This window comes from Podarcis erhardii (genome assembly GCF_964252035.2).
Source record: "Podarcis erhardii genome assembly, chromosome: 6".
NCBI lineage: Eukaryota > Metazoa > Chordata > Lepidosauria > Squamata > Lacertidae > Podarcis > Podarcis erhardii.
In genome coordinates this window covers 71,211,130-71,224,208 of record NC_138510.1, presented here as the reverse complement: position 1 = coordinate 71,224,208, position 13,079 = coordinate 71,211,130, and the positions used below count along the sequence as shown (strand labels likewise).

Below are 13,079 nucleotides of genomic sequence, written 5' to 3'. Positions count from 1 at the left end.
CTCTCCTCAGCCGTTTTCAAACGGGAAAATTTGGGGATCCGCCTGCTCGCGGGACTGCGCTCCTCCAAACTGCGCCCAGCATCCCCAAGGCTGGCGCTTTAGAATCGCAGAGCGAGGATGCTCCCTGCCTCCTCCTCCTCCCACCGCCCACCCTGGAAGGCATCCTTTTCGTTGCAGCTCCCCGACCTCCCGCCAGGGGTCAGCAGCCTCCCTTTCCCCCGCGCGCCGCCGAGACGAGGCGACTGTCTAGGACTTCGAAAAAGAGGAAGGGGAGCCACCTCGACGGGCAGGCCGTTTGCTGAGCATGGCGGCGGCGGCGGCGGCGGCGGCAGAGACCGAAGGGAGCGCGAGGCGGAAGATGTCGCTGCGAAGGTGTGTGTGTGTGTGAGGCAGGGAGGAATGTCTCCTTGGCCTCTTTCCACTCTGCCCTCCTGCCCTGGAGTTATTATTATTAGGTTGGCGGGGAGAGGCTCAAGCCGGGAGGAAAGCGGGAAAGGGGGGAATCCGACACACGCGTCCACACATTCACACGCGCACCCTGGAGGCGACGGGTCGCGCGCGCGCAAAGCCAGAGGGCTCCTGGCGGCGTGGAGAGAAACGTGTCTGGAAGGACGGGAAGGCGAGCAAAGTTAACAGGATAATATTTAAGGAGCGGCGTTAGTAGTAGTAGTAGTAGTAGTAGTAGTAGTAGTAGTGTGTATAATAAAATAAAATTTATCATATATATATATATATATATATATATCATATATATCATATATATATATATATATATATATAATATATATATATATATATATATATATATATATATATATATATATATAAAATTATTATTATTATGTGGGGGCGGGGGCAATATGTTGTGATGTCCTTGCACGCAGCGGATTGTAGTTTTCCAGAAGTTTTCCTCTGCGGAAGATAATCTGGGGCTAAATTAGCCTTCCTCTTAACTTTGGGTCAAGGCAACTTATTTTAAAAGGGATACCAGAAAGCTGTGCGCTGCTCTGGTTCGCCAGAAGCAGCTTAGTCCTGCTGGCCACATGACCCAGAAGCTGTACACCAGCGCCCTCGGCCAATAAAGCAAGATGAGCGCCACAACCCCAGAGTCCATCACGACTGGACCTAATGGTCAGGGGTCCCTTTACCTTTACCAGATAGCCCACGCCTTTCTTGATATGGATTTAAAAAACAACACCTTGTTTGTTACATATTTATTAAATTTGTACATAGGCCTGGGCAATGTAACGATACATCGCCCAGTATGGGTTTGAGGGTCAGAGCGTGATGGCATTTTCACCTGGCGGTAGGTATATCACGGGTATAGGGCTCTGCCACCAGTCCCTGGCATGTGGAGGGAAGACCCAAGCTGTATTAGCCCCGGTCCCGCAAGGCCCTGGGGTGAAACCGCTGCTGTTTCTGAGGTGGTCTATGCTCAAACAATGTGTGATCTACGCTCAAACAATGCGTGATTTTTGTGTATTTTGACTTGTTCCATATCGAGTACAATAAAGTAGACAGCACTAACTAAGACACTTAAGTGATTAGCTGTGAAGGGTATAGAAACCCTGTCAGGAGAGAAAAAAAATGGCAGCCCCAAACCAAAGTCCCAGAGTTATTAGCTCACTGTTGCCTTTTGGCTGATCTGTAAACCACTTCCTCAAATTTACTGTGTTAAACCATAGCCTGGGTCAGTCTGACCTAGCTTTCAAACTTAATTTCTAAAAATGTTTTTGCGAGAAGAAGAGGGACAGCAGTTAAACCAGAAGTTGAGACGACTGCGCGTAAATAAGGTCATTGTGCTCTGATGGGAGTATGTGAAGAACTTTGTGGATCATAGGTACTTCTTGTGATCGGGCACATTCTCTCCCCAAAGGATTCATTTCAGAGCACACATGCTCCGATCAGACTTTCCCCCCACTAAAATAGGAACTCTGATATAAAATCACTGACTTTGCTATTAAGATGTTACCATCATCCATCATAGGGCAGGAAGATCACTTGCTAATGAAAAGAAGAGGAGAAGTAAAAAGCAAGTGCAAACTTGGTCTTGGGGAAATACTTGTCCAACTTTTCAGAATAGTGGCAGCTCATTAGAGGAGCGTTAGTTCGTGTTTTGTTGTTTCTGACTGAAGGCTCTGAGCTACTCGTATTACTTGTGTCTGAATCCCAGAGCCTTTTGCTGGAAGCATATCGATACTACTTAATCCTTGTTATTGAGAGATGTTCTAGGCAACTAATATAAGATGGGTTCTTAAATACTATTTGTATGCAACAAAAACATTCTGGAGATTAGATAGCTAGATGATAGATAGATAGATAGATAGATAGAGAGATGATAGATAGATAGATAGATAGATAGATAGATAGATAGATGATATACACACACAGTGGTACCTTGGGTTAAGAACTTAATTCGTTCTGGACGTCAATTCGTAACCCGAAACTGTTCTTAACCTGAGGTACCACTTTAGATAATGGGGCCTCCTGCTGCTGCCACCCAATTTCTGTTCTCATCCTGAAGCAAAGTTCTTAACCCGAGGTACTATTTCTGGGTTAGCGGAGTCTGTAACCTGAAGCGTCTGTAACCCGAGGTACCACTGTGTGTACACACACACACACACACACACACACACACTTACCAAATACATCTATTGCTTTTACTGCTTATTAGCATGAAGGGATGCTTTCTCAAAATGGTGTTTTAGCACTCACCCATGTTGTTCCAATGTAAAGATGTCCCTTCATTTTTCTCTCCTTTCAGTTGTGAAATCTGCAATACAGAAGAAGCAAAATATCGATGCCCCCGTTGTATGAAATACTCATGCAGGTAGATATAAACTGATGGGCATCCCTTGCTTATGTTTTTCTTGTGTACTGAAAAGAGAGTGACAAGATTGCTTTTCTTTCTCTGTGTGCTTTCAGTTTGGCTTGCGTGAAGAAACATAAGACTGCATTCAGTTGTAATGGAGTAAGAGAAAAGACAGCATTTGTTTCCATAAATGAGTTCAGTGATTTAAATCTTCTAAGTGGTAAGAGAGTCTCTAAAAATCTCAATTGTTCTAAAACCCCAGGGTGTTATTGTGATGGGTGGGTATGGAGGAGGTAATGTTCTACATCTACAGTGTTCTATACCTACCATTATATAGTGTTGTTGGCATTTCCTATCTGCATTGCCAGTAGGCACAAGGCCTTGGGTAGCACTTCTGAAGTAATAATGCAATCATTAGTGTGTTTACATATAAATAAGTTGCCTTGAACTCAGGGTTTAGGATTGCAGCCTAAGTATAGCTGCCATCAGCAAATGTACAGTTGCACAAAGCTGTTAAATGGCACAATAAATACAGCTTGTGGGTGAATGAAACAGGTCCTCCTGCTCCTTGGTACCCTACAAACTTTGTCCACCTTAGAGAAATCTGGCCCTGTATGAAGCATGTGAGTAATGCACAGTCGGTAAATAGTTAGGATGGTATTAGCACAGGCATTTATTTCATTTAAAACATTTTTGTCTTGCCTTGCTGCTTCAGATAGAGGCACCAAGGTGGTTCACATTTTTAAAAAGCCCATCAATAATATCACATATTTAAGCTTTAGAAAGCACAGCAACCAAATGACAAATTTTCAGTGCACACCCTCTCTTATTTGCTGTGACCTTATGCTAAAACCCATCACTTTCATACGATCCCTTAAGAAACACGTTGTAAAGGGTATTGGGAGCTAATTTCATTTGAGCCTTTCCCCCGTTGCCCTTCTCAATTTCAGATTACAGGTTTCTGGAAGATGTGGGAAGAACGGCTGATGGCGCTGCTCGAGATGACACTTCACATAGACCAAAAAGCAATAAGTTTGTAAGTCTTTCTAGCTACCTTGAGCATACATAAGACTGCATTCAGTTGTAATTCAGAAAACAAATGTTCATTGCCTTTTTAAAAAACAAAAGGGTGGTATTAGAAACTTAAATGACAAATACCCGATGGGGGTGGAAGGAAGAATTTGATTCAGTCACAGTAGTTGCTTATTATTCTTCAAACTGAGAAACATACTGAGCCAGATTCAAAAAGTGATCCCTCTAATTGAAGGTTAATGTTTTAAAGAAATTTGTCAAATAAATTCACAAGTACAAACTATACACAAATGTGTGTATTTAACACACACACACCTCTGATGTGTGCAAAGTTTTGTGTTCATTTAAAAACCCACATGAACAACAAAAATGATATCCAGCTGTTTTGAGCAGAGAAATGAGTGGGGAAAAGATTTAAGTGCCCCCTTTCCCCATTGCTTCTTCACTTTCAGTCACCCCTATTGGTAGCAGATTTTCTAAAAGCAAAGTAAAGAAACAAAACCTCATTAACTCAGAGGATGCCTTTTTTTAAATGAAGCATCAGGAAAAACCCATCTCTTCTGAATTTAGTCATTTGTAAATGTAGCGATAATAATTGGTGACAGGGCTTAATTTTGTTTGTAGTCAAACAGTTTGGCTGCTTTTCTGTGTGTCAACATGCCCCCTCCCCCCAGTAGTAGCCAAGGTGTTGTCCTCCAGATGTTGCTGTATTTTAAGAGGTTGGAGAGATTGGCCAGATAGAATGGCATCTCAAGCCAGCTTTTGTAGAACATTGGCTTCTTCCATTCCGCCCCCTCCCCTGTCCACCTTGGTAAGTTACATTAACTTTAGTAGGGGTTTGGGGGGACTGTTCACTTTCCATCTCTTGCCAAGCCTGCTTCTCCAGCTGGATCTCTGCAGCTGCAAAGTAGCCCCAGTGAAACCTCTTCTGGAGACTGGTCCAAAATGAGCTGTGTACCTGGGTTGGCCAAAGCTAGATGGCCTGCGTCAGGGTTCACAGGGACAATTGCGCAGGTTTGGGGAGTGTGATACATACGGTATATCCATCTACCCTCAAAGTGGAGGGCAGCCTTTGGGCATTATAATGTAATCTCATGGCATTATTCATTTAGTTCCTCCTGACACTTAAAGGTTGCACTGTATGATACAATGAGAGATTGTGTTGTTCACACTTAGTTTTCCTCCAGAGATAACACATTTAGTGAGTAATGCCACGCTAACTCCACTATCAAGATCATCTCAGTCTTGTGCTTTCAAAAACAGCACTAATAACTCTTTTTTAATAGCAGTTTTAAAATATTTGTCAGATTGAAAAGAATGTGAGGAACAAAACTACAGCATTTGCCTGTATTAGCGGGAACAAGATCCAATCCAGCTTATTACATTATGTCCCGATAGCTTGATAATGTCAAAAAATTATGGGTTGGATCAGGGAACTGAGTTTCATGGGTCTAAAAGAGTGCAGGAACAATTTTGGTAAAAACTTTCTTTACTCATTTAGAAGGAATGTGCCCACGTTTCTATCTCGTGAAACTGCAACGTGAAAGAATCTCATCTCAGCCTCTTGGTTGCTAGAGGGTCGGAACATTTTTATTTGTTTATTTTTATTTAACAGAACTTATATACCACTAGATTGGTATATGTGGCTTACATAAATATGAAACATTAAAATTATTGCTAAAGACAAGTATTTAAAAATATGCAGAAGGTGATTAAAATATACAGTATCTGAAAAGAAATAGAACACATGTAACACATAAGCTTAGGTGTGTTCCTGGGTGCTTGTTTTTGCTTTAAAAAAATCACATTACTACTTAGCATTGTATTTGCAGTACGATCAGTATTGTAGCTGTTATAGGGTCATATACTGTGCATTGTGGGATAGAGTTTTAGTTATTAAAATATAACTAAAACTCTATCCCACATATAGAGTATATATAGTGAGTAATATCCAGGAACACTGCAGAACATCTGCAACCTTTGACACCACAGAAGAGTGCTTTACTGTGCTTCCTGTAACCATTTACTAATAAACATGGGCATATAAATTTCTGTTCCTCACATGAGAAATATGGGAGTGGGATTCAAAGGTGATGCCAGCGGAAAACATTTGCCCAATTTAGAAATTGCCTATCTTCTCTGCCCACTCATCTGTGAGAGGGTGTCACTGAGCCAAGGTGAGAAAAAGTATTTCCTCTCTTTCCCTCTCTCCATTTGGTCACACAGGTAGATTACCTTCTAGCACAAATACGCCTTGATGGGAAATGCCACCTGTTGAATTACTTCCTGCAGGGTTAATGTTAAGGAAGAGGAACCCTGCAAAGGGAGGGAAATTGGCAACTTGCCACTCTCAACCTGGCTGTACACTTAAGAATTTGTGGTGCTATGAGAGAAGCATTTTGTACACCAATATACACTATAGAATTGTTGCTGGTAATAAAATTATAACATATAGAATGTATATATGCATGCACACCTTAGCAAATGTCTTCAGAGTTGTGATGAGACCTGGAGGCTGTAATATGTGGTTGTTGGTATCTGAATTTAAAGCAGGAGGATCTCATATCGTGGTCTAGATTATTAATGCAGAAGTAATAGTTTTTATTTTAGTTGTGTATAAAACAAATCAAACATCTTCTGAATCTTAAGGGGACAGCATGGGTGAAATTTGTTTTAGAGTTCTGATGTATTATTTATACAGTAATACATAAATAGTTCTTCATCAAATAATGGCATTTATGTGCTACTAAAAATGTACATTGATAGGCCTTTAAACTACAGCTTTAAGTATAATTATGCTTTTAGTTACATCTTACTGAGACATAAATCCAAATGAAATTGATGGGATTTACTTCCAGCTATATATATGTTTTATATTAAGCCATTAATGAGAGCAACTACTTGTATAGCTTGTGAATTGAACTTTTGGTTATTTATCTGATCTCTGTAAAGATTACTATACTAAAATAGTACAGTGGTACCTCGGGTTACATACGCTTCAGGTTACAGACTCCGCTAACCCAGAAATCGTGTCTCAGGTTAAGAACTTTGCTTCAGGATGAGAACAGAAATTGTGCTCCGGCGGTACGCCGGCAGCAGGAGGCCCCATTAGCTAAAGTGGTGCTTCAGGTTAAGAACAGTTTCAGGTTAAGAACGGATCTCCGGAACGAATTAAGTACTTAACCCGAGGTACCACTGTATAAATCAATAATAATATTAACTCCTGAAAATTAAACCCAACACCTATCTGAGCCAGGAGGGTTTAGGTCCTCGGGTAGAAATTGTACTTGCCTCTCACTCAGCTCTTTCGCCACTGCTCTCTTTCATTGGCTGTGTTTGGATGTAATGTTAAACCACAGTTTAGTGTTTCACGAACAAGCCGCACTGGGCCTTGGACTCAAACATTCCACCCTCTCTTCCTTTGGTATACCTGTAAGGAGGAGACCAGAAGTTTCCCCTTCTGTTTTAAATTAACTACAGATATGTAAACCTAGATAAACAGTGGTTAATCTTAACTATGCTTTGTTGAAACAAGCCAGCTTCATAAACTGGTTTGCATTTGGGTTGTTTCAGTAAACAATTATTACAAAACGCTATGTTTCATCCATGTTCAGGCATCTCAACGAGCAACAGTAAATCAAAAACCAAAGCAGCAGTTTCCAAACTTCTCCTTATGGTACAGCATGCAAGTGCAAAGCTTACCGCAGCTCATTCTTGTAACACTTAGTAAACCATGGCTTAGCATTGCATAAAAGCAAGACCATTAGCCTGGACTTTGAAATTGTCAGCAATTATTTTTTCTGTCTTTTGAAACACTCAATCAGGTGAATTTTTTGAGAAACCGAGCTCGAAGGTTCGACATCTGCCTACGAACTTTGCCAATTGGATTCACAAAGAGACGAGAGAATTCTACGTTCTTTAACAACAAGTAAGTTTCTAGTTAATATTACTATGGGGATAATGTAATCAAAAGTTGTCATTCTGAATAACTTATGGACCACTAAGTTAAAGCAAGCCTGTCAGCCAGAAAGGGTGACTTGACCAGAAACTCAGTGATACCTGTTTTTTGGTCAAGGTTTGCTAAGACTTCAAAAATAGGTTTGGACTGTGCTAAGTTGAAAAGTCCCAAGTTATAGAGACCTTTTCTAAATGCCATTCTCATGCATTAAATTTAAGCCTATATGTCACAATTTAGTATCAAGCCCACTGAAATAAAAAGGCTTGTATATGCTTAGCTTTGTGCTTGATTTTAGCCCATGGTATTTTCAAGATTTTTTTCTTTAATTAATTCCTTTACTGTGTGCTAAACTTATGCCATGGCGATAGTTGGACAATAGGAACAATCCTTTGATGGATATTTAGGTTATATAAACAATATAGTTGACATTAATGCAATATGTTCACCAAACAGTTTCCGTATATTCTAATGAATATTTGATGAAGCAAAATTTTGATGGAGGGAGTAGAAAATAACTTGCATTTCTTCTTTTTGGGATAATATAGGGTTGGATTCACCTAAGTAACCCCATCAACTTAAGCCCGGGACAAAGACTTCTGCTTGGACAATGGGACTCCCCACCCACTTTCTCTCCTCCCTTGCAGTTGGCTCCGGAGGATGTCCAAAGAACACTGCACTAACAGTGTGCCTGGGGAGGGGAGAGGGGGCTCATTCCATCTGCAAGCTGAAGTTCAACATTGAATTCCATCCCATAGTATTTCTGAACTACAATGCATATTTTAGGAAATACTGGGATTTTTCAAAAGGATGTGAATTGGTCAGCATGTTAACTGTCAAGTGAAATTAGAAATATACTTTCAGTAACATAATGCACCTGCAGTCGGTAGAGCATGAGACTCTTAATCTCAGGGACGTGGATTCAGATGTCCCTTACTTTGCAATATTTTTGTTTTGTTCTGTATGGGGCAATCAAGAATTTTGGGACCTTTTAATGAATCCACTTGTGTTTCTGTTAGTGGTAGGTAGAGGCTTTTTGTTTACTAGTGACCAGGTACTTATGGGTCACTTGTTTATGTGTGTGGTTTATGCCAGAGGATTTTTTTTTTCCTGGCAAACAGAAAGTCCTCAGAAAACAATGATAGAAATGGAAGGTGAGAAGCCCTAGAGTAATACCTTGGAAGGAACACTAGAAAATCATCTCTCATTTACAGATAGTGATGGAGGGGAAATGTGACGTTTCGCTATAAACCAGTAGATGTCTCTCTTGCAGCATATTAGCAAACAGATTCTCCAACGCTGATGTGGTTGCAAGGAGTAATTATGAAACCAGCCCAAATAGTTCTCTATTGAGCATGTATTTTCTGAACTAAGCAGCAAAGTATCACAGGAATTTGCAAAAAGGTTACCTAACACATCTAGGATATAAAAGATAGTGCCTGTATGCAGCTTTGCAAAGCAAATGCAATATTTCTCTCTTCCAAAAAATACGATGCTGCATCTTTTCTTCCTAGCAACAGGACTCAAATAATTATTAAGTCTGACAACCTTTTAGCTTGCAGCAATTTTACCCTAAGTAAATCCAGAAAACCATTTGGCCAGTAATAATTTACAATGATGTGCATGTAACCACTTGGTGTGTGCAGTTGTTGTTTTTAATAAGCTACCCACCCTTCCTGCAAGGAGTTCCCTGTTTCCTCCATCCCATTTTTCAGTGGTACCTCGGGTTACTTACGCTTCAGGTTACATACGCTTCAGGTTACAGACTCTGCTAACCCAGAAGTAGTGCTTCAGGTTAAGAACTTTGCTTCAGGATAAGAACAGAAATTGTGCTCCGGCAGTGCGGCGGTAGCAGGAGGCACCAATAGCTAAAGTGGTGCTTCAGGTTAAGAACAGACCTCCGGAACAAATTAAGTACTTAACCTGAGGTACCACTGTATTCTCACATCAACTCAGTGAGGTAGGTTAAGCTAAGAGATAATAACAGGCACAAGGTCATCTAATGAACTTCATGGATGACTGCAGATTTGAACCTGGGTTTCCTTAACATTTTTTCCAGTGCTCTGCACTATAGCACTCTAGTATGTATGGTTCTGTTTGGGTCACCATTCCAAGGCGGGAAAAAATTGCAGGTGCCTGGCTGGTATTTGGGTAGCAAAAAAAATGGGAATATTCTTTCAGGTGCAGAATGAGGTTCCAAAAACTGATGTTGATCCCTTAACATAACGCTGCCAAAAATATAAAATATCTCCAAGCCTTAGCTCGGGGTGGAGAACTGGAACCTGCCAGCATGCTAGATCCTTATGTTCCCCACCAGAGTGGGCCAATGTTGACAGGTGTGTAGGACTGCAAGCATGTCACTCACCCTGCATCATAATGTGATCAGGTAACTGACACCTGACACAGATCAAAGGAGGTAGTTGTAACCCCCAATCAGTTGACTGTCAATTAGACCAGCCTCCTTTGAAGATGCATTTTCAACTGCAATCAGCTGATTGGCACTGGGAACAGGCTTTCAAAAAGGCTTACTTTAAATTTTCATCCCTTGAACTGATTGTCGGTTAGGGGAAACCGCTTTGAAGTCCCTGCAGAGGGGGAAATGCTTCTTTTAAAAACTGCATTCCCCCTGCCCTGAAAGCTTACAAAACACCTAGTGCAGTACGTCCAAAGCACCAAGTTCAGCTGATTGTGTACTCTGTCAAATGCTGCAATGCTATTTGTCTTCCATGTATTGAGAACAGTAATGTAGCTTTTCCATTCTGATCATAAAAATGAACTGAAAGAATGACAGCAGTTGCATGTCACAGTAAACCATAAACATTGGCTTACCACACACAAGAAAATTTGTTCCTTTGAGCTTGTGCTGGGAGGAAGCAAACCATGATCCCTAGCTTAATGTTATGTCCGAACAAGGGGTTTGTGATGTTTTCCATGGTCAGTAAGCCAAGACTGAACTTTATTGGGTCATTGTTTGTTGAGAGTAATGGGAGCAAAGCAGCCAGCGATTAGTGCTTCAGATGTAACACTAAAGCAGGTGCATTGAAGCAGGGAACAGTTTGCTTGTGTGTAGTAAGCCAAAGTTTATGTTCAAATGTAGCCAATATAGTAGACATTGTTTTCAATCAATGAAGAATCTTGAGAATTTTTAAATTGTTACATGTTTAGTCGCCTTGGAATTATCCTTCTTGTAAATTTAAATCTGCTGCATCATGCTTGAGCAAGAGGGCCTTTTGGCGGTTCCCTCAATGCAAGAAGCGAAGTTACAGGGAACCAGGCAGAGGGCCTTTTCGGTAGTGGCACCCGTCCTGTGGAACACCATCAGATCTCAAAGAAATAAACAACTATTGGACTTTTAGAAGACATCTGAAGACAATGAAGGCAGCCCTGTTTAGGGAAGCTTTTAATATTTGATTAATTATTGTATTTTAATATTTTGTTGGAAGCCGCCCAGAGTGGCTGGCGAAACCCAGCCAGATGGGCAGGGTATAAGTAATAAATTATTAGTATTATTATTATTACGCACCTAGCAAGGTAGTTTTCCTGCTCTTGTGAGGCCTTTCTGGTAAGCCATTTGTGTACCATGAAAATGGACTTCAATCAGTTCTAGGTGAATTGTCTTGTTATACAAATTATAGGGATCAAAAAATAGTTGAGCTTGCAGTAAAGTTAGCACAACTTTCTTGCTTATATATCAAATCTCTGCTGGGTTGTTACTGATGCTTAGCTACGCTTCAGTAAAACAGAGGCTTCTCTGGTGCCTTACGTGGTTTAGGACCTCAACTATGTCACACTGGCGCTTCAGTGGTCGGTGTGTCATAAAAGGCTCAGCATTCATGTACTTTAATGAGATTTCTAGGTGGGGGCGGGGGTTCACAGGAGACTATAATCACTTAATTAGTCTGGATCTGTGTTGTTTACAGAAGCTTATGAGACATATATAACACTGCAGGGACTTCATTTACTGAAAAGTGAATTAAGCCTGGCTGTACATGCATTAAGGTTCAGGAATGAATGCTGCTTCACCTTTGCAGACCTCCTCTACCCCCCCCCCCCAATTTTTACTGGTGCAGGACAAGCCATCTTGGAGGCTCTGTGAGAAAGGTGGGATATAAATTTCTTAAATAAGTTTAAGGTCTGTATTAAAGCAGCAGTTGGGTCGTTTGAAAATGCTATTGCATATCCCGGTTCTCATTTCCCCTCCTTAATGTCTAGTTCTGAACAGAATGAAGTAATGCACTTACGTATAATTATGTTTGGGTAGTAGCTATTGCCCTCCCACGCCTGTGGTTCCACCGTTCCTCTTAACATACCTCAGCGTTATTTTTTGCAGCCTTGTGGACAGACCCCCTCAAGGACTCATGATTAGACTGGCTAAAAAGCATGTGGTGGCCCCTATCCAGTGGACAAACAAGTAACCACTAGTTAAAGAAGAATAAACCTTTTCATAATTACTTTGGCTTAATTTTTCCCCACTTGACATCCATGTCAATGCAACAAGTGGTTTATATAACTTGTGGTTAATGTTTTCAAAACCTTAGCCCATTTTTCTTTCTCATAACTTGCCTTTTGATTACTCTTACCTTTAAAAAAAAAAAAGGAAAGAGCTACAGCTAAGCGTGTTATGTGATCTTGTGAATTCTAGTAAACTAATTCAGATTAAATTTCCTACATTCATGGCAGTGAGATTCCTCAGGGGTAAGGGAGAATGGGGCATTGGACATGAAAACAAATAGCCTCAGGAAATCCACTTTCAGCTGCCATTTATTCTGTAATCGAGTGGATCCCTTGTACAGCAAGGGTGGCTATCCTGTAGACCTCAAAATCCCATCATTGGACTGCAAATCCCATCCAGAATATGTTTTACAGCATACTCGTTTTCTGCCTGGTCAGCTTCTAAAACATGGCATCTTCACGCTAGCGAAACTTGCATCTTGCTTTCTGTGTAAATATTGCAAAGTGCTTTGCTCGTTACTAGACTGATCAATCCAACAATATCTCAAGTGAATATTTAATTGTACATAGCAACAGATTTGTCTACTGTTTTGCTACTGTGCATGTTTCTGTAGCAAGTTGGACTCAGCTGAATGTTTTATCTGCCCAATAGTCAAAGTAACTTTGCTATGGCAACAGTGCATTGTTTCCAGTCACTGATATCAGAGCCTCTTAAACTTGATACTTGTATTTATATATATATAGCCTTGTATAATAAAAGAAGTATTATCACATCTTAAATATCAGGGAAGCAGCAGTTCATACATTTTAAGCTATACAGAATGTAAA

At 40.7% G+C, this 13,079-nt stretch overlaps 1 protein-coding gene across 1 annotated transcript in view; it reads left to right on the top strand.

The window, feature by feature from the left end:
• The first annotated feature begins 216 nt into the window (after nucleotides 1-216).
• ZNHIT6 (zinc finger HIT-type containing 6) overlaps nucleotides 217-13,079 on the top strand; it is a 36,846-nt gene continuing 23,983 nt past the window's right edge. Inside the window, exons 1-5 of the mRNA XM_081866156.1 lie at nucleotides 217-372; nucleotides 2,765-2,830; nucleotides 2,926-3,032; nucleotides 3,763-3,848; nucleotides 7,669-7,772. Of these exons, the coding sequence (XP_081722282.1) occupies nucleotides 305-372; nucleotides 2,765-2,830; nucleotides 2,926-3,032; nucleotides 3,763-3,848; nucleotides 7,669-7,772 (431 nt within the window). The 5' untranslated portion in view covers nucleotides 217-304. The remainder of the gene's footprint in view (nucleotides 373-2,764; nucleotides 2,831-2,925; nucleotides 3,033-3,762; nucleotides 3,849-7,668; nucleotides 7,773-13,079) is intronic.